Source organism: Cryptotermes secundus, unplaced genomic scaffold, assembly GCF_002891405.2.
Source record: "Cryptotermes secundus unplaced genomic scaffold, Csec_1.0 scaffold610, whole genome shotgun sequence".
Taxonomy (NCBI): Eukaryota; Metazoa; Arthropoda; class Insecta; order Blattodea; family Kalotermitidae; genus Cryptotermes; species Cryptotermes secundus.
Genome location: NW_019734319.1, coordinates 68789 through 88609, shown reverse-complemented (window position 1 = coordinate 88609; position 19821 = coordinate 68789). Strand labels below are relative to the sequence as shown.

Genomic DNA, 19821 nt, shown 5'->3' with positions numbered 1-19821 from the left:
AAAGCTATCCCTGTAACAGGCCGCTGAGGTCCATAGGGTTGCGAGACGTCGAGGTTCCCACATTTTCTAGACAATCGGCTCACAGGTGGCGGTGAGGTTGTCAGCCTTATGCGCCGGCCGCCCTCTACCCCCAGGAAAATTCCTGGTACTCATTTCTGTCAGACGCTGAGTCGACCCCAGGGCCATAATGCGGCTGGTAGAATTAGGTCAATTGAAAAATCTAGTGACCTCAACGGGAATCGAACCTGCGATCTTCCGGCTTGCAGTATGGTACCTCAACCAACTACGCTACCGCGTGCACCAGGGCCTCAGAATAGATTATAGAAAGCATCGTCACACAAATGCCTTGGTTTGCCTGGCAGATGGCACTGAACCACATAACAGTTATTACAGCCCTTGCACAGAAAAAGCGTGATATGAGGCATATCCTAGTACACGTGCACGCAAGGGGGCAATAAAATGTACCTGCTACAAACACCATCGGGTCTCTGCCTCAATACAGTGGCACTAGCACCCTGGTCTCGCAGTCTCGTCTTACTGTCAGCATACACTCACAAATCCGTCCGCTATTTCGCAGATACGGCTGCTTCGTGAGTTCACTTCCATTTGACGCCTACTGTACCTGCCCCTGATGACAGATGAGTAGGGAATTAGAGCTGGCATGGGAAAACCTAAAACCCATTACAGTGATGCTTTGTTAATTATGAATCCCATACTGCAACCTGAAAATTGAACCTGGGCCTCCAAGATTGGAAGCTGGCGACTAGGAGCCTAAAGCCGTGTCACGCCCTTATTTTGGAAGTAGGCCTATGTTATTATCTTCGACAAAACGAAATACCCCTTTAAAAACTCATCGTGGGAAATCACAAAAAGCATGCACACACAGTCACATCAGCATGCATGAGCACAGCAACGCGGACACTTCCATTCCGTCCCAGCGGAGTTCACTCTTGGTGAAACTAGTGGCACTGGGCAGGCTTCTCTCCCAGCATGTCGGTTTTCCCCCTGCCAATTATCATTCCATTAATTCTCCGTCCTTGTTCATCAACAGGGGCTGATACGTGTGACCCATCCGAGGCTGCAACATCATGGGACTCGGTCAGGCCGTGACATGGCTCAGTCGGTTAGTCGCCGGCTTCCCACCGCGGCGGCCAGGGTTCGAGCCCAGGTCAGGTAATGTGGGATTTGTGGTGGACAAAGTGGCATTGGGGCAGGTTTTCTCCGAGTATTTCGGTTTCCCTTACCAATTCTCATTCCATCAAGTGCTCCACACTCTTCATCTCTCATCCGGAGCTGGTACAATAGGCCAGTTAGTGGCCGACGTATCAAGTGGACTCAGTCTCACACCACCACAAAAAAAAAACTAAAAGGGACTCACTCTCACCCCGCTGCTACAAGGAAAAGTCACACCACTGCGCTTATACACCACACACACTGATACGCCATTCTGCAGTCGTTCTGACAACATTCTTAACTAGGATCCAAATAAATTCTACTTCCCAAACTTCGACATCCTATTAAATTCAATGTCAGTATATTACATCTCTTACGGTAGACTTATTTCATTACATTTACGTGTAAAGCGCTTACGAACGGACTATAGGTAATGTGACAGCACCTGAGTTGCAATAGCTATTTCAGTACTGGAGTTTAATCACAGTTGCTTATCAAGAATCTGGGATCCACGGTTTGTGAAATTTCCTAACCATACCCCGACAGAAAAGGACGATCAATTATTAACAATTACGGTCCACTGGTATACCCTTACTATTTACGATTTAACTGCCTGTTTTAAAAGTTATCTGACAAGACACGAACGATGCCGCTAGTAATAACTTTCCCGGCCACGCTTGTGTGTAAACAATGCACAACAGTACAACACAAACGAAAGTATTCGCCGTTTACAGTATAACAGTATTCAGTTATGACGTGACGTTTCCTGCTTTCCCGGTATCTCTTCTGATACCTAACATACTATATTAGTAAGCTGTCCATCAGCTGAATATGTATTCAGTCAGAAGACAGTCTGAAATAAACTACAGTATAACCCAAAAGTTTCGTCACGTGAAAGTGACAGAACACATATTCGAAGTAATAATTCTCACCAAACGCATAACTCTGCCCAAAACCTATCCAGGATTCTATTTTGTTAGACACTTCTTGGTACCTTTAAGTCACACATTGAATGACTGACATTTTCTTAAAATCTTTTAAGAACGGATATTTGCGGGAATTTGAAGTTTCGAATCGTAACTTACCATATGAAGTCTTTGCAGTGGCTGCAGAATGTAGGCTGCTTGAAGAAACGTGGGATGAATTTATGGTCCTTCACGTTGTACACATTTTTCTTTTTCAGGGCTCCCTTTCTGCCTCGAAGTCTCAGACCGAAGACGGTATTCAAATCTCCCGAGCCATCGTCGTTCACATTCGACTCTTCGTCCGCCATGACTGCTAATAACCCACACCACTGCAATAGCAGACTGCTTACAGCAGGACAGCGTTCACCCGATTATCGATGAGTTTCCAGGATGATCAAGTGTAACACCAAATCTACTCTTGAGGGAAGTTCATGTAAAATCAGGATGAAAGGGGGTTACATTTTATTAAATTTACAATAACTAAAGGTATAACATAATTCAATTTTGGTCAATGTAACATTCAATCTGTTTTCAGTTGTACATTGCAACCAACTGTAACCAGGTGGAACCAATAACGCCAGTAACCATGCTGGAACTTCGTGAACGTGTAATAACAATTGAGACTGAATTGCGTGTCGCAAGTTGGACAATATCACGGACTAAAATATATTGCGAATTTCCCATTTCGTGAAAATGAGAATTAGCATGTAGTATTTAGTTGGATGGATAATGGAACGTGACTGAAGCAGATAATCATCACATAAGTGTCATAGACAAATTATTTCTTTAGAATCGAAGAATGGAACTCCAAGACATATATTACAATAAGGCAGAATACGTTGAGACGGTAAAGTTTCGAAGTTGAGACTCGTATAGAACTTGTAAAATTTGTGGTTTTCGCACTGGTGGTCATGGTACTGTTTTCTGAGTAATTAAGCCAAGTAGTCCGTTGGAAGTCAGCCGACGTTTCGGTGGAGTATATAGCTTCCATCTTCAGGGTCGAATAAGCCGAGGAAGATACCAGCGTGAGAGCAGGTGACAAGCAGAGCCGAAACGTCGGTTGACTTTTAACAGGCTACACAACGTTATTGCCAGAAGATAGTACCTTTTATAATTAACATTATGTACTATCGTCATGTTTTCTTGTTGTGTATGTGGGTGTAAAGTTTGCAGGTATTTAAGTCATAATGTATCACTATATATATATATATTGCAGTTTTAAAGCTCATTGTAATCTTACCGACAGTTTAACATAAAGATAACCTTACTCACCATTGCATCAACTTATGAATTACAGGCATCGGGCAACAAGGTGAGCCGCCAGACAGTTCTGTGTGGATCACAGAATATAGTCTTGAGTGGCAAAGTAATAGTGCAATCAGATGCTATTATACGTGGAGATCTTGCCAACGTACGTGCTGGCCGTTATTGCATCATCAGCAAGCATGCAGTTATTCGACCACCATTCAAAAAATTCAGCAAAGGGTAATATTTTTGTGTGAAATACATGTGGTAGCTTGAAACTTGTTTTCCCGGGACCACCAACGCAACTGTAAAGCCACTATGAGCATGGTTTTTAGTATACCAGTCAAGACATACATTTAAAAAACTTGGTTCCTAATGTGCAGTTTGATGTATGGTGGGTTGTGATTCAGTATTTGGACTCATATTACATACATGGAAGGTGGGATTGACATTACCACCATTTAATGTAAGACTAAGAAATGTTGTAGCTTCAAAAGGTAAGCAACTTATATTCATTTTCATAGAATGTGAAGTAAGATGACTACAGACAGCTTGCATTTATCTTTCCAGAATAGAGAAATAACTGATGAATTGTGTGCAGAACTGCAACATTAATCCAGACATATGCAGTGTTCAATTTGACTTAGATTCTGATGAATATTTCTGTTGTCCCTAATATAGTGCTGTGTAGTCTTAAGGAAGTAAATGCTTTTTTTGTAGGAACATATTGATTGCATCTGCATGCTTTATGCCAGTTTCTTGCTTCACTAACTTTTGTAGTAGAGGCGATATATTCCTCTGAAGTATTCATTTACTTTCAGCAGACTGCACTGCATATCCAGAAAGAGTTTTGTCTTCTTTTAATGGCCACCACTGTGGGAACCTTAAATCCAACTTGGATTCTGATGATGACATTGATAACAGCAATAAATAAATAAATATGTACAGTTGAAAGTTGTGGTAATATTTTGACTTGACTATGGTTCAGTCTGATGACCATTTGTGCACAAGTCCAGCATCCTAATCCAGAAGCTAAACTGCAGGTTATTCTGGGTTATACATTTACAGTATATAAATATAACATTAAGAGTGCAAAATTGAGTAAAATTGGAAATCTGTGCAAAGGAAAGCAGACTTATGAATTTGATACCGAATCTCATGAATATATATTACTGTCATGGACCTCAACCCTCCTTGAGAAGCCACTACTTGTGTGTGTACTCAAGAACTTCCCAGCATTTTATGGAACTTGCCTTCCACTGGTCCCTATCCTGAGCCAGATCAATCCAAAATACTCTAAATATGAAAGTTTTGTTAATATCAATTCCTCCCGAACAGAGTATATGTATGTGGATGTTGGAAAGAAAATGGATGCCTTCCGATTGTGGAATGTGACTAAAATGGTGTCCTCATTTTTATTAGATCTATTTTTGACAAAACATTTTTCTTGGAACTGTAATGTTCTTTGCTTTGAAAACTCAATACTGCAGTCTCGTTACACCATGGAGATAATACAAGTGTTTGTTACTTTTCAGTGTGGCATTCTTTCCCCTTCACATGGGTGATCATGTTTTTGTTGGTGAACGATCTGTAGTAAATGCTGCTGTTATTGGTTCATATGTCTACATTGGCAAAAACTGTGTGATTGTAAGTATGGAAGTACAGTTTCTTTACAAAACTCAATGGGAAATCTCTTCACTTATATAAATTTATGTCTAATAACTATGAAACTCCATCATCTGGTCATGGCATTTTTAGGCATGCCCAGATTTAACACATGAGGAAGAATAATTCCTTTTATACCTTCTTCCCTCACCCTCTTTCTTGCTTTCTTTCATACTTAGTTCTTTAACTACTTTTAATTATTCTTGATAAATTCACAAATTTGTGAATCCTTTGTCTATAATTAAACTTTTATGTGTTTATTGAGGATTGCTTACCAACTTTTAGTTGTACCGAGTATGGCAACATTTGACAAATGCTTACCCATTCTATTACCAACAGTATTCAGCTAATTATTCACTGATTATAAGTTGGTCATTAATGTTACACATTTGTATTGTTTATCTTTAGTTGTCTATAAAAGATTTTGAATTGATGATTAATTCCACATTTATTTTAAGAGGTATGACTTATTCTGTATCCAATAGGCTTTCCTTCTATGGAATTTTAGAATGTAAAAAAAAAATATATATTGGAAAAATTGGAATTTATCCATTTCATATCTTTAACTCTGTTAACTGTTTTCTCCCATACTGCTTTCCCTTCCCTTTAATTTGTCCATGCTGTCATCATTTCATCATTTTCTGAGGTCCATATCTCCTGTGAGTTCAGCCAAACATACCTGAATGGTTTCCACAGACAGCTACAAACCAGCCTTTATTACACTCCTAGTCTAAATTTAACATAATATGATTCAGTCCTCAGTGTCACAGTGCGTAATGCTGCAGTTTTGTCCATTTCAGCTATATGTTTACAGTCATTATTATTATTATTATTTTCCTGTTGGTCCCACTCGAAGCAGAGGGCATCCTTGAAACGCTTCGTTTCTCTTCAGTTTCTTAATCTTAAGACAGTCAGTAGACTTCTTGAATGGGGATCAGAACCTATGATCCCAGTTTTCAAGCAGCGAATTTGGACTTATCTGATCAGTCTAGTTCTTTTTTGTTTGAAATTTGTTATTTTTTTGCAAATTTATAAATTAGAAATTTTTTTTTTCATAAGTGGCTCTCATTTTATAGAATCTGTAACATTTCTGTGATACCATACTCATGTGTTTGATCCTGAATGTGTTCTTATATGCTAATTTATAATTCTCATACCCAGATATAACCTTGATCTGCATTATTTTTTTTGTGAAGGGTCGTCGATGTGTTCTCAAGGACTGCTGCGTCATTGAAGATAACACAGTTTTGCCACCAGAGACTATGGTACCCTCTTTTACCCAGTATGGAGGGTCTCCTGGTGTCTGCATTGGGGAACTACCTGAATGTATGCAGGAACTAATGCTGGACTACACACGCAACTATTATCAGCATTTCCTGCCAGCAAAATGAACTAACAGTTTTCATACATACTTTCATTTCCATACAGTCAGCTGACAGACATAATACAGCGGCTTAATTCAGTGCTTTCATCCCACATATTGGAAGCACTGGCATACCCTCCACGCCAGATTTTTGTTTTGTAAATATTAAAATATGTATTTCAAGCTTTTGCTGTTGTGCTCTCAATTCTTTAGTAGCCCTTCAACTCACATTCTTTGAAGGGGCATGAAAATTCAGACACTCCGAGAAGACATGAATGTATTCAGCGTTAGCTGTGCAGTTGTTCTAAATAAGTATATTCTTATGGTGTGTTATCTCTATGAGAAGGCTCACAGGAGACTGTAATGTCAATCCTGTCCTTCACAAAACTTTTTGTATGTTGAGCCATTTTTGAGGAACTTAGTGAAGCTCAGATTTGTTCCATGTAAATCAGCAATTATAACAGAACAGTAAATACCAAAATTAAATTATGTCAGTGACTTTCATTGTGATCCCACCCCAGTCCTGATAAACTTAAATGAAAAGCCTCATGTAGCTGTGGAGCTGAAATGAATGGGCAGCCTGACATGAGCTCCCCTCTGTGCCCAGTCCTTGAAACCCACTATGGTTTGGAATCTAGCTCATTTCTGTCATAAGGTGAATAAGAACATGCCCATTCAGCTCACAGTTTGACAGGAGCTCTGCTTACACATCCAGGAATTATAAGAAATTTCATGATGAATCAAACACCCAGTACCAGAACTGTTGACAATATACTTTTAAGATTTGAGGTTTTCACAGTGGTGACTATGAAGAAAGCCGTCTTGTGGGATGTGGCACCGTGTAGAGATTGTGTTAACTGACGATTCAGAGGAATGTATCGCCTCCATCTTCAGGGTAGAAGACAAGAAGAAATCCGCAAGCAAACCAGCTCTACCTCTACCTTAACACTGTGTCCCACCACCACCCTTCCAACAAGCAAGCTGCACTTTCCACATTGGTGCACAGGGCAGAGCTCTATGTGATCAAGACAACCTACATGTGGAGTTGGTGCTCCTAGGCTATGTTTTCAGGCAGAATGGATACAACTGGCAGATCCACAGAGTTCTCAACCGTTGGCCGAAGATAAACTGGACTCAGTCGCCTTCCTGCCCTATGTCGGGAGTATATTCAACCGTATTAGCAGAGTGCTGTCCCGGCACAACATCAAAGCAGTGGGCCTGCCTGCAAAGAAATTATCTAGTTTTCTCCAGCCAGTCAAAGATAGCCTGGGACTAAGGACACCGGGTGTATACAGTATCCCATGCAAGTGCAGCAAGGTCTATATTGGGCAGACAGACCGTTCTGTGGACACGAGGTTGATGGAGCATCAGCGGCACATCCATCTCAAACATCCAGACAAGTCAGCTGTGGCTGAATACAGCATTGATTTGGGACACCACATTCAGCTTCAGAATACCTCCATCCTCACTACCAAGACCCGTTATATGGATTGCATCATTAGGGAGCCCACTGAGATTGAATTCCATTCCGACAATATGAACAGAGAGGTGGGGTTTTGTCTCGGCAAGTCATGGAAGCCTCCCATCTGTTCCCTCAAGAAACCTCTGATATACGGCAGACCCTATAGGCCACTCAGGTCCATCGCAGCCACCAAGCTACAGGGTTAATGCCCTCCAATTAACCTTCCCTTCTCTCCCCCTAACACATACTCTATACCAGCTTTGGCCTACTACCTCCTGGCCATTCCACCAGACCCTTCCCCCCTCCCCCCCTCTACTATTCCCTATGTAGCCACACTCACTTCCCTCCTCCTCTTATACAGCTGTGTTTACTCAACTCGACTCACTCTGTTGCACCTGCTCTAGCTGGTTCGCTGGAGGCGATACATTCCTCCAAAACATCGGTTAACACAATTTTTACATGGCGCCACATTCCAGAAGACAGTTTTCTTTAATATACTTTTAGGTTTCCCCTCCAGAATTTCTTTTGCCCGACCACATACAATCCTGCATATTTCAGCTGTAAAGGTGGGAGAACAATCTGCTCATCTGTAACTGGACTGCTGAAAGCCAGTTTCATGTGATAGGGTTTGAGAATGATAACAGCTTTCCAAGCATGAACAATAACAGGTAAGAAGAGAAAAGCCACAAAAATGTTCAGCTAGGACAGCTGGTATCAAGCCTGAATTTAACTTACGATCTCTCACAAATAACTCTTTGTGGTGTTGTTTCATGTTCCAGAGACCATTTATGTCGCCATCATCTGCCAACACTGACTTCTGTGGTTGGTATAGTTGTATATGCAGCATGTATGCATTGCACCTCATCCTAATAGGACATCCAATCTGTCCAACATACATCTTGCCACATTCATAAGGGATATAGTATATGCTTCAGACCCAAAGGACAAGGCCATCTGTCATTGGTCTCAGCTGAGCATCCCTTCTGAGACCAGTCCCACAGAACTCTAACTCAGACCCCTGATGATGGAGATGGGAGAGCCTCTGAAACACTGAATGCCAGTTCCACACTGACGTGGCTGATCACCAGAGAAGACTTCACTGTTGACCATTATTGCCTGTTCATATTGAAATCTTATGTGCAGTCTAGTAGGTGGGTTCAGTGTGACAACCTTGATGAGCCTAACAGCCATGAAGTCCTCAGATCTTATGATACTGGGTATTCGCTTAACCAGACACTCAATTAGAAACTGTGAGACTGATATGCTGTTGTACTATTTCTGAAGCCTCCAGATGGTTGGAAGTTGTTCTAGAGATGGTGGTTTTGTAAAAACAGCATCATTTGGTGGTGATTCTTTCCAAGGTCTTGTACTGATGCATGCATCTTCGCCTGAAAAACATATAATAAGTGTTTACTATGAGAGAAATATTTTGTCAGTAGTTTATTGCAAACAGAGCTTAAGGCCATGACAGCATATAATACATCTAAATTCATTGTAGTCTTCTCCTCTGAATATTAATTTCATCGAATAATACAAATTACTGATGGTTTCAAGCATCTTTCTGTATAGGTTAAAGTAGTGGAACATCATGTCAGAGGATCTTTATAAGAATACAGCAGCCTGTAAAAGATTTTGACTGGTAGAGAATATGAAACAGTCATGATATGTGATTGATCAGAATGGTGTAAACATAGGATGGCATGTGATGATCCACAATTCTCTACCAGTCAGACTATAATCAGTGCTGCGTAAAGTGAATGTGACATACCGAACCATCTTGCTGCACGGACACGACTCTGGTGGGACATAGATGAATTGCCGACAGATCTATGTTCAGTTCTCGCATGGAATTTATGAGCCATCTTATTGCAAGGTCACATCTCTGGTGGGACACAACCTATGAACAGTTCTCATGTGGAACTTACCGAGCCATCTTGTTGCTAAGACACGTCTCTGGTGGGTTGCTGATGAATTGCCGGCAGCCCCATGTACAGTTCTCATGTGGAACACAACACAATCTCCTGGCTGAAAATTCAGAATAAATTTTATGTATTCAGGTTTCCAGAGCACTGAAGCTCATACAAGTATTGTGGTCTTCTGGGATGTGACACCTTGTAGTCTTAATGAGCAAATAACAATGTTTCAGATGATCCTCTTATCTTCTTCTTCATGGTCAACACTAAAACTGGAGGCAACGTGTTCCTCCAAAATGTTACCATCCACCTATACCACTACATGTTTTCATAATCCAAGAGACCCTACTCTGAATATTCAATGTTCATGTTATCTCTTGTTACCTCAGTTATGTTCACAGCTTCATGCAGATGTCTTCACTTCTAAATTTATCCCACATCCCTCAGATGTTTCCTACCTTTGGATCCTAATATCCATATCTCACCTCTGTATTTCAGGATTGGTTTATATACTGTATTATATAGTCTTTGTTATATTTCCTCATATTTTTGGTGAAACCTATAACATACCACTTTAATTTACTGCACTTCTGTGTGAGATTTGAATTTCTCACAGAGGTGATATGCAGAGTATTGTCATCTGGGATGTGAGGCCGTGTAATATGGTTAAAGTTTACCACACTACAAGTATATGGCATCACATCTCACCAGAATATGGCACTACAGGGTACTTCTGTGTGCTTTCCTCTACATCTTCATTCATTCCATATAAGGTCAGCAATGCTTCTCATTTGAATCTCAGGCAGAACACTGCTCATTTTTAGTTATTTTGTTGTTTTCCTAAATCTCTCCAGGCAAATGCCAGGAAAGTACCTGCATTGGGCCATGACCATTTCTTTCCAAATACTTACCAATTCATAAATCATCAGTAATCCCACAGTCATATGCTCTATAGCCCAGCTTCTTCCTAAAGTAGCAGTTTCAGTATGGTACATTTAAAGAGAGGCCTCAGCTCTTTCAGTAGCATTAAATAGTAATACTTATGATGTAAACAGAAAAATCATTTTCTTGCAGATGTTTTGATGAAATTCAGATAATTTTAATTTATATTGTTATAGTGATTAAATCAAGTCAGTTTCTGTAATTACTCAAGAGCATCAGAAAAGTCTGTTCATCAGCCATTGCTCTCTTCATGACATGGGCTCAGGTACTGGTAACATAATCTGGTAAGACCAGACAACGGTATCAAGAGAACTTCCTACCTGCATCGCCCACTGTAGGATGTGATACTTGCCAGACTCAATCTCCTCTACTGGCACACTTTCATATGTGTGACTGAAAACATCTGAAATATAATCACTCTCTGTGGCAAATTTCCTGGGTTTGAACCATCGTCCCCAGCGGTGTGAGCCACACACCAAGCGCAGGGTACTATCCAATGAAACTGGATCTACTGGCATCCATATTGAGCATACCTGAAATAATAACAATGGCATTAGTAGTTGTGGAGGTAGCAGCAGCGGCAAAGAGACACATTATGATATATAAACAGAAGTGCCCGACTTTTGCCCAGGATGCAGTTGCGTTCCTTGTCAATACCACAATATATAGTAGCTCAAACTCTGGAGACAGAATAACACTGAAATTAAAAAATTAAATTTTACTCAGGTAATTAAAACAAACAAACAAAAAACTGACAAAAAAAACTGTGAATGGGCATTTTAATCACATCCAGAACTCTACCACAGCATTTGTGCATTGCTTAAGCAGGCATGCTACCACACATATTGGCAAAAGTATAGAATAAATTTCATAATATCTTTGGCTGTCCCTGTTAGGTCCACAAAAGGAAAGAGGAAACACAAGTCACATTTTCATATGTATCAGATTAGAAGCTTAAAGGCAAAGTTACCCCAGTTCATAAAAACATCATGCCATGAAGACATGTGGGTACACCTCAATCTGAGCTATAAGACACAGATGAATGGTCAACGCTCACTCCACTTTACCCCTCAGTATTCATTCAACAGGCCTCAGAGTAAAGAAAGATCCTGACCCTGCAGGGGTTTGAATTCTTGCTTTGTCCACTTCCCATTTAAAATAAAACTCATTTCAATAAACCTTTCATATTTTTGTGTATATATTATTTTACAAATTTCCATGATACTGTACTGAATGTTATTAGTGTGCAGCAGATGCAGAGTGTAATATGGAAGATTTCAGGAACCAACATGTCCTTCCTACCAAAATTCCTAACAGTCAGAAATGGTTCACTGAATTGTATAATCATCATATTATAAATGAGAATTGAGTCTGTCATGATACTGACAATTAAGGTTCTGGGTTTTGATGCTATGCAGTTTGGTAGATAGGTACTGATGTTTCAGAGGAACCAGTTGTCTCCATCTTCAGATAGAAAATCTTTGGGGACAATTATTTAACAATGCTATCGGGAGCTAGACTATACAGCGTAAACTAGTAAGAATATAGAAGAGTGACAGATTGGAAAGGACTGCAGAAGAAAACAGTTATGGCCTAATCAAGGTAATATGGAAGCATTTGCATTTGCCTGGAGACTGAAGAAGTCCATGAAAACTTCAGTCTGAATATATAGTACCCCAGCTGAAATTAGAACCATGCAGCTCATGAATACAAGCCTATAGCATTACTGCTATCCCAACCCACTCGATGGTTAGATGAAGATGAGACACATGAAGGGAGTATATTCCTCCAAGTACGCAGGTTCAAACCCGGCGGAGGTCGTGGAAATTTTAAGGGTGGAAAAATTCAGGGAACAAGTCCTCCGGGAGGGACTTTAAGCCATGGGTCCCGTTTCGTAGATTTACGGCACGTAAAAGAACCTCATGTCTCTAGGAGACCTCTGAGCTAAATTTGGCAAAAAGTTTCCCACCCAAAGTAGTTTCCAATGCCTCCGGTAGATGGGGAAGTATTAGGTACCACTGCCAGAGGAGGGGGGACATCTCTGACAGAAAGGGACTAACTATTAGACACCACTGCCAGTAGAAGGTTGGAACCTCACTGGCAGAAAGGGGCTAATAGCGAGCACCAGTACCGGTAGGGTATGGAGACAGTAGAAATTAAAAGGGGGACGCACAATGGACCAATAACTGGTCTAAGTGCATGGGGAAACCCACGCCCTCTATACTCAATACTCAATATTCCTCCAAAACATTGGTACCTACTGCTAGATTACATGGTTTCACATTCTAGAAGACTATAATCTTAAAATGAGTTATGGCATAATTTACCTTGTCACCATTGATGGGATAATATGACTGATCGTGGTGCCATGGTGTAGCTTTCTCAGCTCCTGGTTCTTTATTCAGCACATGCTCATGGTAAAATTTGACCCACTGAAACATCCACAGGTCTGATGATAAAACTGAACTATATTCTTTATTTCATGAACTGAAATCACAATATTAAAGTAAGCTGTCAAATTTGTTTCAATAAAGCCATAGCTCGCACAACAAGCTTTGCCCTCAGGGTGAAACTGACTGGTCAACTTAATTTCTTTATAAAGAATAAAAAAATTAACATACAGTGAAATGTTCATATAACCTGCTGACTGTCAATCCTTTAACAGAGCTGCCTGCTGTAAATGTCAAGGATGCTCATGGGTAAATGCAGTTGCTCAGAAAAATGAACAATAGTTCCTCACACTGCTTCCAAAAAAAAAAAACCGGGTTAGTTGGCACAGAAGCCTGTTCTTTCCTCTAAATATCAATATATCACTTCATGCTGTCTACTAAAAGAAACTTGTATTAAGCAATTAACAGCAAGACCTTCTTTTTGGCTGTGGAAATTTCACTGTTAAGTACAATGACCTCATGTAATTGGGCTTGTGGTGTGCAAAGGATTGAGATTCTTCTTGTTACCATAACTGAAGTTATTCCACTAGTTGTAACCAATTTAACACATCCAGAACCTACCACAAATATACTTATGTCCAGTTTGTTGTATTTTTAATCTATATGAATGCTGAATATCCTTGTGTAATTTGGTTTTTAATATTCAAATTTTCACACTTCAAGAAATATTACAGGAAAAGTATAATAGAACTTGAAATAATGACATACACGTAAGATATAATTTTCTTTTTTTGGGGGGGGGGGATGTCAGTAGCTTAAAAATATGAGGCTGAAAGGGCTGAGCTACCAATCCTGCATTTACTTGGAAGGAGTAAGGATAATCAGAGAATTGCTGGTCTTGGGCAGACTCATGATGGGACGCACTATGTTTCACAGCAAACACTCAGGACATAAGAATTTAACAGGGTTACCTCAGAACACATGAGATTCCCTGCCAGTTCTGCTGCTGGAGAATTATAAATATATTCTTGGAATTCTGGAATTTTCTTCCAATTGCAATAATCATTGAAGTACACTCCACCATTATTACTGACCTGAAATTTCATTTAAATTACATGAAAGCAGATTAATTTCAGGTAGACTGCATCAGAAATTAATATTAGAACAATTTACAAAAAAATGATTGAACAAAATAGTACATTTAATTTGTATGTAGAGCATGCTTGTACATGGATGTGGGTGTGTGGATGTGTGCACATGTATGTAGAATATTTCAACTACATACGCCTCACAAGAAAAATCTCATGACTACAAAGTCCTCTGGGATAGGAACCCTAAGTACAACCCAAGGAAAGTTTTAATAGTGAGGGTGCAGCCATAGGTCTCATAGGATGGCCACCCCTGGATGAACCTTGAGCTATTGTGCTTCCTTCTACAGCATAATTCCCTATATTCTCACACAAAACGTCTACAAATTCGGTTCGTATGAATGCTCACAATCATAGACCTTGACAAGCACTCTGGTCTATCTGAAAGAGGACAGAGGGGTTGGCAGAGAATACAAAGGCACACAGAAAGGAGAGATCCTCACGTGCAGTTATTCCTACCATCTATGGGACTCCTTTCAGTGACCTCAACACTGTGATTGGGAATGGAGAAATACTTCTAATATAACAAGGAAGAAAGCTATGTATTCTTCTTGTGGTTTACTTTGCAATATTGTCAGTATCTTGACTATATGGCATTGAATGGCATGATGACATGAATGATGAATTTCTAAGGTTTTGGAAGAAAGTGATCATAACCTAACGGATGCACTATCCCAGCATGCCTGGAGGGAGTGCAGGAAACCACAGAAACCTTAGTCAAGATAGCCAGTGTCACAACAGAAATTTCAACAGACCACCTTTCAAATACAAATCTAGCGTGCTACTACTATGCCAGCTCACTTGGTTGGGACAAGTTTTAAGCTTTCTGAAGAGAAGTACACCAAAAACTGGAGTCAAAACAAGGAGTTTATTCTTATTCATTTCAGTTTCTCCATAACTTTGACAACAAATTTAGTTCTTAATTTGGGCAATGTGACTGATCCACCAGTAACATTTCATTCCTCTTTGCACGCATTTGCATATGCATGTGCCTGTGTGTGTGTACACATACATTGTGTGGCTTCTTTTGCTGTGATGTCAGTATCAAGTCTACATAGCATCGAATGTAGGATGATTGGTAAATGACAAATTAGAGAGGATTTGGAACAAAGTAAGAATGTCATAATTGAGATACTATCTGATATTTGCTGGAATGACTGAAGACACCTACAAGAAAACCTCAGCCAGGACAGGAAGTGTCCTGACTGAGATGTGAACAAGCACCTCCTAAAAACAATATAATGCACTGCTGCTAAATCAACATGCTTAGTTTCTTCTTATATAATTTCAGAATCTATCGTGTATAATTAGATGCAATGAAGGAGTCAGAGAAAGTGCATAAATACAGCCTGTGTCATTACATACAAAGACACATGAACAAAGCGATTAAGTTTACTGTTAATTTTATGTAGGGTAGAATCTACTCACTTTAAGCCACTCTGCATACATGCTTGGCTCCTGGAGATTGTGCTGGATCCCTCGCTGCACTAACTGCACCCAGTGGGCAGAAAAAACACCCCTCAAAACCACAGCACCATCTTCATTAAAACGTTTTACTAATTCTGGTGTTATAACTGATCTGCTACCACTCATATTTGTATGGAACTGTTATAAAACTCAACTATTGTTTGTAACTGTAATTACAATAAGTTAAAATTAATTAGAACAGCAGGTCACACTACTTTGGATTACAAAAGGATGTCAGGCATAATGAAGGAATTAAACATACAATTTTATTTCAGGGAATGTCAAACCAATTCTGTTATTCCAACATGAGAAAATGTGTTATATAAACATGCTATATTCGATGTTCTCACAGCAGTGACTACAAAGAGTACAGTCTTCCGGGTTGTAACACTGTGCTGTTTGGTAGTTCACCAACGTTCCAGAGGAATATAACACGTTCATCTTCAGGGTCAAACAGTAAGCCAAGCAAGAAGCCAGCAAGAACAGGCAGGAAGCAAAGCTTTTCAATATACATAAACAAGGGTGTTTGGTAAATGTAATTCAATTATTCATTTTACAGTAGGGAAAGACTTTTTCTGAAAAGGTCTGTAAGCAACGGGGGCTATAGTTACCAATAACCTGTAAGAAACTCTGTGGCTTTAGTCCACAAGCGAACTATACTGACTGAGCGACCACTGCTTGTCAGCGAAGTTAGTGCCAACTTTAGCAGATAGAGGGTGTCACATGGTCAGCACAACGAATCCCAACAGCCGTTAATTTCGGTTTTCTAGACTGGCAATAACCTGTAAGGTTCCATATAAACATGACCTTAAACAAGAGAGTGGGAGAGAATATCAATGAACAAATTCAAAGATACTACAACTCATCAGACTTGATTTTTCACCCATCACAGATGAATGCACAAATGAGGCTGTTAACCAGTGATGACATTAAAATGGAGTATTGTGGAATAATGATTGGAAGGGAAAAGTTAAAGTATTCAGAGAATACCTGCCACTATCCACAACAAATTCCATGCAAAATTCCCTAGTACTGAACTGAGGACTCTGTGGGGAGATTCCTGCAACTAACCACCTAAGCTATGGCATAGACTTTACCTTGAGCAACAGATACTCATCTGAATGCATGTCTGTTGTTATGAAATGTGAATCTCTGTTTTCATTATTACACAGTCCACCAATCCTGTCTTCAGCTAGCTCAATCCAGTTTAGGTTTTCAGTACAGTAACTATTTACCAAACACCATGCTCAAGTGGGTAGCACTCTTGCTTTGTGTCTGCAAGTCATAAGCTCAAGTCTTGAATTAAAGGTCAGTTATCCTGACAGGTTTCTCATGGTTTTTCTCAGTCCTTTGAGGCAAACACTGGGACTGTATCCTGATTAGGCCATATTCATTTCTTTCTGCACACTTTCCAACTTATTCTTCACTGATCATGCAATCATTCAACATTATATAATCTGAGCATGTGACAGCATTGTTAAATATATCATAAATACAAGTAGTAGCTCTCTCACAAAGAATACTTATGTCTCAGATGTGGTGCCATCTAATTCAGCCTTAGTTTCTTGGGTCATCCACTCTGAAGATGGAAGCAGTATATTACTCTGAAGTGTTGGTAAACTTCTACCGGACGCAACAGCGTTGCATCCCAGAAGACAGTGTTCATCATAATCACTGCCATGAGAACTTCAGATCTAACATATTTCACTTTTATGGTAAGCCTAAAAACACAGTGTTCCCTTCCTTTCCAGTACCAATTCATAGTGAGCACATACCTGTTCATATAAATGTAAATAAATGAAAACAATGTCACTGATCACTATGCCTTGTGTATCTTCATATGAGACCTCCCAAAGACTGAGCAGTCATTCTAGTTCCTTACCAAGCATGCAGAGAAACACATGAACAGATGATAACCTCTTGACCTTTATGGAGAGTGCCCACATTATCTGCACATGCAAGAGAGTAATCCATGGGTCAGCAAACTCAAGTGGACAGCTGTACTCCAATGGAGTGCACATTTTCCAAATGCTTCTGCATTCTTCACTTACACTGATATTAATGTACTGATGATAAAAGTTAAGAGTGCAAAAAGTGTAACACACACTGCAGAGAGCATATTTTCCATTAATACTGACATCTGAATGAAGCACAGACCTTGAGACGTCAATAGTCTCTCAGAATGTCAAGAAAGAACCCCTGTTCCAGGCAATCCAAAAATTCATCACCATATACTCATACAGCTCCTTCACTGGTCACCATTATTAAGTCAGATGAATCCAGTCCACACCCTCCCATTATATTTATTTGAGATTCCATGTAACTCTAAATCTCCCAAGTGGTCTTCTGCCTTCAGATTTTCCTACCAGAGCTCTGTATGTATTTCTTCTTGCTGTCATACATGCTACATGTCCCACTCATCCCATTCTGTTTGACTTGAACATCCTAATAGTGCCTGTTGGAGCAAAAATTATGAAGCTCCTCATTATGCCATTTTCTCCAGTTTCCTTCACTTTCCACCTCTTAGGCAAAATATTCTAATTAGCATTCCAATCTATATTTGAATATCAAACAATGTTTCAAATAAATTTTCATGAGATCTACATTTCACATCATGTATTAAGTTTCTAATATGGTCAACTGTTTTTTATAAAATCTGTAAGTGTTCATATTGGTTATTTTATATATCTGTCAATACAACAATCAAATAACTCTCTTCCACATTTGTGTCAACCGAGTTTATTTAACTTGTGGTACAGCTTTCAGCTCTCATGGGGCCATCACCAGGTGCTATAATATATGTTATATTTTAGCGTCCTGTTGCACTGATTCACGTTCATGATGTGTATTTGTACCAACCGTCTTACAGTGCACACAATTTCACTTTTGTCTTCACTACATGTTTTGGCACTAATGTGCCATCATCAGGTGTGGTTTTATTTACGTCAAATCATTGCACTGTATGCCATCATGTCTCCTTTATAAAATGATTAAAATGTATATATGTCATGTATAATAATAAAGTTTATATATTAAAACTTTTCAAGATTTATCATCTATACGTCACACTTCACATTTTAATCATTTTATAAAGGAGACATGATGGCATACAGTGCAATGATTTGACGTAAATAAAACCACACCTGATGATGGCACATTAGTGCCGAAACATGCAGTGAAGAGAAAAGTGAAATTGTGTGCACTGTAAGATGGTTGGTACAAATACACATCATGAGCTATAATATATAGTCTTAAAATAATTAATTGTAACTGTTATGGATCCACATTACAAATATCATGTATATTATAAAATTATTTGCAGAATAATTTGTGCCGTTTTATGCACAGACTAATTCTGCTCCTATATTGTATAGTTTATGTTAAAACAACTTATATTGGAGTCATCCTACAATTGGTATATACAATTATGTTAGATTAAGTTCTTGATGTGTGTGTAAATATCGGTTTAATTGTTGAAAGAGTGTGTTACTGTGTTGTATTAATGTTACACATCATGTGTAGAACCACTCTTAGGCTTGCTTTGTCACAGGGCATCTTCTTAGCCAAAGAGTCATGGAAAATGTCCTTCGGTAACTTATTCGCGCAATGTAAACTTTTGTAGCTGATGTATTTTACAATGCTAGCTCACCTGCAACATATTTGAAGTCCTTGGTGCTGTTCCCGATTAAGAAGTGTAAATTTGATGACGTCTTCACATTCTTTCCTTTCGTTTATGACCTTCTGTGCAAGAATGCTGTCTGCAGTCGGTATTACCCCCGTGAGTGATGCTGAACTCACGTTCACAAAGTATACAATGAGCTCTCTAAAGCTTTAAAGGCTCTAAAGGTTGGGGGGCACGAACTTTAACCATGAATATTGTTCTTCCTATTTTCTCAAGTAAACATACAAGTATTTAGTTTTCTTCTTAGGTGGAGTTTTTGCACTTCTGCTTTCCCTTTTACTGCCACTACGGTCACTCCTCATTATGAAAATGGATTCAATTTGGTAAAAATTTAAAAGCACGAAGATGAACACACCGAAAAGTACAACAAAAAACTTCAAAATCCGTAAACGGATATTACACTATC

The 19821-nt window shown here is 39.4% G+C and overlaps 3 protein-coding genes across 12 annotated transcripts in view; 1 reads left to right on the top strand and 2 right to left on the bottom strand.

Annotated features, from left to right (window-relative positions):
* LOC111868595 (protein kinase C, brain isozyme) overlaps positions 1-2687 on the bottom strand; it is a 150134-nt gene extending 147447 nt beyond the window's left edge. For 4 of the 5 annotated variants that reach the window (XM_023859379.2, XM_023859381.2, XM_023859380.2 and 1 more), the window contains exon 1: positions 2259-2687. In XM_023859379.2, the coding sequence (XP_023715147.1) occupies positions 2259-2446 (188 nt within the window). In that variant the 5' untranslated portion in view covers positions 2447-2687. The remainder of the gene's footprint in view (positions 1-2258) is intronic. The other variant, XM_033753107.1, reaches the window with a different exon arrangement.
* Positions 2688-2831: 144 nt separating this feature from the next.
* Positions 2832-6599, top strand: LOC111868597 (dynactin subunit 5). The gene is made up of 4 exons (XM_023859385.2): positions 2832-2985; positions 3436-3623; positions 4919-5030; positions 6245-6599. The coding sequence occupies exons 1-4, from the start codon at positions 2938-2940 to the stop codon at positions 6437-6439; spliced, it is 543 nt and encodes a 180-aa protein (XP_023715153.1). The 5' UTR covers positions 2832-2937; the 3' UTR covers positions 6440-6599.
* A 2089-nt stretch (positions 6600-8688) lies between these two features.
* Positions 8689-19781, bottom strand: LOC111868596 (probable phytanoyl-CoA dioxygenase). 6 transcript variants are annotated; one of them, XM_033753111.1, is made up of 7 exons: positions 19383-19781; positions 15695-15757; positions 14090-14212; positions 13056-13160; positions 11049-11261; positions 9799-9898; positions 8689-9261 (listed from the first exon to the last, which is right to left on the bottom strand). In XM_033753111.1, exons 1-7 carry the CDS (start codon positions 19389-19391, stop codon positions 9146-9148), a joined length of 729 nt encoding a protein of 242 aa, XP_033609002.1. In that variant the 5' UTR covers positions 19392-19781; the 3' UTR covers positions 8689-9145. The 6 variants fall into 6 exon arrangements, with proteins under 6 accessions (XP_033609002.1, XP_033609000.1, XP_033609003.1 ...); XM_033753109.1 differs by having other exon boundaries at positions 15695-15900; positions 19383-19780; XM_033753112.1 differs by lacking the exon at positions 19383-19781 and adding an exon at positions 17509-17670 and having other exon boundaries at positions 11081-11261; positions 15695-15900.
* Between the last annotated feature and the right edge of the window lie 40 nt (positions 19782-19821).